This window comes from Mycena indigotica (assembly GCF_014461135.1).
Source record: "Mycena indigotica strain 171206Taipei chromosome Unknown Mind.scaff0008, whole genome shotgun sequence".
NCBI classification, from domain to species: domain Eukaryota; kingdom Fungi; phylum Basidiomycota; class Agaricomycetes; order Agaricales; family Mycenaceae; genus Mycena; species Mycena indigotica.
In genome coordinates, this window is record NW_023503007.1 from 2,338,902 (window position 1) to 2,342,309 (window position 3,408).

Sequence of the window (3,408 nt, forward strand, 5' to 3'; positions counted from 1 at the left end):
GACCGAATCAGAAACTCTTACATTCTTGAAACCCTGGAAGGGTTACCAATACCAGGACGGTTCCATGCGAGACGGCTGCGGAGATTCATACCGCGTACAGGAACAGCGCTTGCAGAAGTCCAAGCGGCAGTTGAAGAAGAGCTGGGTCTTGCAGCTGAAGTGGGAGACAATGAGGCAGAAGAAGGGGAGGTTGTTGATGAAGGTTGATTTTGCGCAACGAGGACGTTGCGATTTGAAGGGGTGGGCAGATGGAGTGGGGCAAGATGGAGAAGAGATAATAAGATTAGATAGCACATGTACAATCAGCCCAGCGGGCGCCTCGAGGCAGCAATACTCATCATACGACCACCATCTACCTCCAGACTGGTCCATCGTACCGTCTCCACCACTACATAAGGCTTGTGAATGCTGTGGATGGCCAGTGGTCCCTTACCCGCTTGATACCTCTCCAACGCTGCCTTGGGCATCTTGTATGGTGTGTCCCTATCTCAATAGAAAAAGATACTCACAAGTAATATGTATATGGATTGTAGTGATGCAAATAAACTGGATGATGGGGTAAGAGAGCTGGCAGCCTTTACCTTGCAGACAGCCAGCAACAGTATGCATTTAGTGGACCCTCGGCCTATGCAACTAGCTGAGTGGACAGCAAGGGGGACTCAAGACTCTTATCTGGCACATGGGGTAGGGGGAAGAGGGGGTCCTAAGGGGAGTGAAGAAAGCTTTTTGTATAGAGAATATCTTGATAGGATTTGGGGGTTAGAGACATAGAAAGCATTATGCCTATCATTAATGACCTGTCAATATGATCACTAATGGATATTTCAAGCTGATAGCTGCGGCTCTTTCGACGCGTTGGGACGTAGGTATATCAAGATTGCTGGAGTCTGCCAGTGCCAGTGCACCGTTGGGGTAGGGGAGTGCGGGTGCAATCCTTGCGCTGGGGATGCATGCCCTAACTAAATGGGCGCTATTCGTTTTGAAAGACTCGGACCGTGAATTTTCAGAAGTTGGATAAAAGAGAGGGAGAGAGAGAAGATCAAGTTCATGCCAGTGGTATCTGCGTCGAGTTCAAAAAACAATATGTACTACGCGTTCAACACATTTTTCTGTTCTGTCCTGACAATCGTGTCAGTTCAAGAGTCAAGTTTCGGATCCCCGGGCCTCGTCTTCTTCATCTCCCTTCCCTCCGGGTCCCACGGCACCACGAAATTCTCGCGCTCCGTGCCGACGTGCACGGCCATCTTCGGGCGGCCCTCCGCGTCCTCGGTCGCCCACAGAAGGTCCGCGAGCGCGTCCCAGTCGACGTCGCCGACGGCGTCCGGCCCGCCGAGCCCGGGGTACGCGGCGCTCCGCGGGAACGGGTGGTGGATGAACACGAGCGCGTCGAGCGTCGGCAGGGGCGGGTCCGGCGCCGGCGCGGGTTCCGGTGCCGGGGAAGTCGGCTCAGCGGCCTCCGCATTTTCGGGCAGGAAGAAGTCGTCGTACGGGATGCACGGGCAGCGCGTCCACGCGGCCTTGATGACGGCGAGATCGATGAAGAGCTGTTGCTTCCGGATCACGAGCTGGCGCAGGCGGGGGAGGAACTGCGGGTGCGTGGCGCGGTCGAGGCGGAGCAGGAACGCGCGGGTGAACGCCTCCGGCGGACGGATGAGTTGGAGCTTCTCGAGCGCGACAAGCGGATCGAACCACGTGACCGCGAGCGGGTCCGCGTCCGAGTGGTAGTGGGCGGCGTAGTCGAACGTAGTGAGGGTGTGTGAGAACGGCGCCAGGAATGCGGGGAATCGGCCGTGCCGCGGGGGTTTGGGCGCGTGTGATGTGACGAGGAATGTAAGATTGGGCGGCTGGAGGAAGTCACAGAGCTGGGGAAGGAATGGCGTGCACTGAAGCACCGCCAGCGCGGCGGGACGGATCGGGCCAGCCGGCGGGGGCATGGGCGATTCAAACACGTCGGTGAAGGTCGCCTTTTCGAGCCGCGGACAGGCCTGCAGCACTGCGAGGCAGTCCGCGGCAGACCAGCTGTCACTGTTCACCGCAGTGAGCTGGCCCCACGGGAGCGCGAAGCTGCCGCGCCGGATGTTCCCGTGCACGGTGATGTCGTGCAGCGCCGGGGTGTCCCGGAACAGCTGCACGAAATCGTCCGACGTAAACACGCCCACGCCGAAGTCCTGAGCGAGCGTGACGTATGCCCGGCGCAGTACTGGCATGGGGAAGCTCCACTGCAGCAGCCCAAGGCTCTCTAACTCCAGCGACAGCCGCAGATGCGTCACGCCCCCCGCGTGCTTCTTCAGCACCGCCTCTGCATGTGCGCGCTCGCGCCCCACCACAGTGCCTGCTAGCGTGAGCACCCTCGGCGTTGGGCATGCCACCGTCAGCCACGTATCCAGCTCCTCCCCGACCGGCGGTCCCCGGTCCGGCCCGCGAAACGTGATCTTCACAGCGGCCCACAGCGCGGGAAGCTGGAGTGCGATCGCACGCCAGCTAGCGCACACCTGCATCAGCAGCATCGGCGCGGTTGTCGGCGTTAACTCCACCGCCGGCGCGATCCACCACCGGTCGTTCGTCACGTCGGGCGGCGGGGTGACGAGCCGCTCGAAGATCGATTGCGTGATTTCGGTCGGGAGGTGAGCCACGGGATAAACGATGGCGTCTAGCTGCCGTTTCAGGTCCGCAATGCGCGCAGGGGACACATCGCCGGGCGGGGCTGCGAGCGCGGACGCGTATTCTGCGCGCAGGGTGTCGTGCGTCATGAAAGAGGGAGTCACAGAGAGTTTTTTGATCCGGCCATGGTCACGATTTCTTATCTCAAGCGGCACTGCCACTGTCACACATCATAATAAGGGGTTTATACAAGCGGGAATGATAAGGTTGCATGTATCCAAGGTATATCAGTGTTGTTTATAATGGTAAGGATTAGCATGAAAGTCAGGGCTATTTACATTCTAAGGAAAGGGCTTAGAGTAGTCTGGCTCAGTATCTATTCTCTAAGCTCATAGCGGAGTGATGACAATGCCCCCAAGAAGTCAGTAATTATAAAATCAATGGCTGCGTGGCATTGTCAGCTTGGTAAGTGGCAACAAGAGATGCAGGAACTTGATGCTGCCAACTCTTTGCTTAGGGTGCTGTAAGTTAATCTGGTTTACAAACTCAAGGGGTGTCAAGATGCTTATCACGGACATGGGGTAGGGGGTCCTAGAAGGCCCTTAAAAAACTTTTGCTATGTAAAAATTCGGGGGGTTCTGGCGGGTCTGAGGTTGGCTTTGCACTACATTTGTACTATTTTGGCACAGAATACAAAGTGGATATCCAAAATGCCTACTACTTTCCTACGAGAAGGCTTTCAACACCTTACTTGGGGTGCAGTGTGATGATCATGAACTGGATCTGGGTCAGCAGCAGGGTTAGGGT

At 57.0% G+C, this 3,408-nt stretch overlaps 1 protein-coding gene across 1 annotated transcript; it reads right to left on the minus strand.

The window, feature by feature from the left end:
- Positions 1–1,136: 1,136 nt before the first annotated feature.
- On the minus strand, positions 1,137–2,759 carry MIND_00933900 (F-box domain-containing protein; the record flags this gene model as incomplete). Its single annotated transcript, XM_037365963.1, has 1 exon — positions 1,137–2,759. The coding sequence occupies exon 1, from the start codon at positions 2,748–2,750 to the stop codon at positions 1,137–1,139; it is 1,614 nt and encodes a 537-aa protein (XP_037217375.1). The 5' UTR covers positions 2,751–2,759.
- Positions 2,760–3,408: the final 649 nt, after the last annotated feature.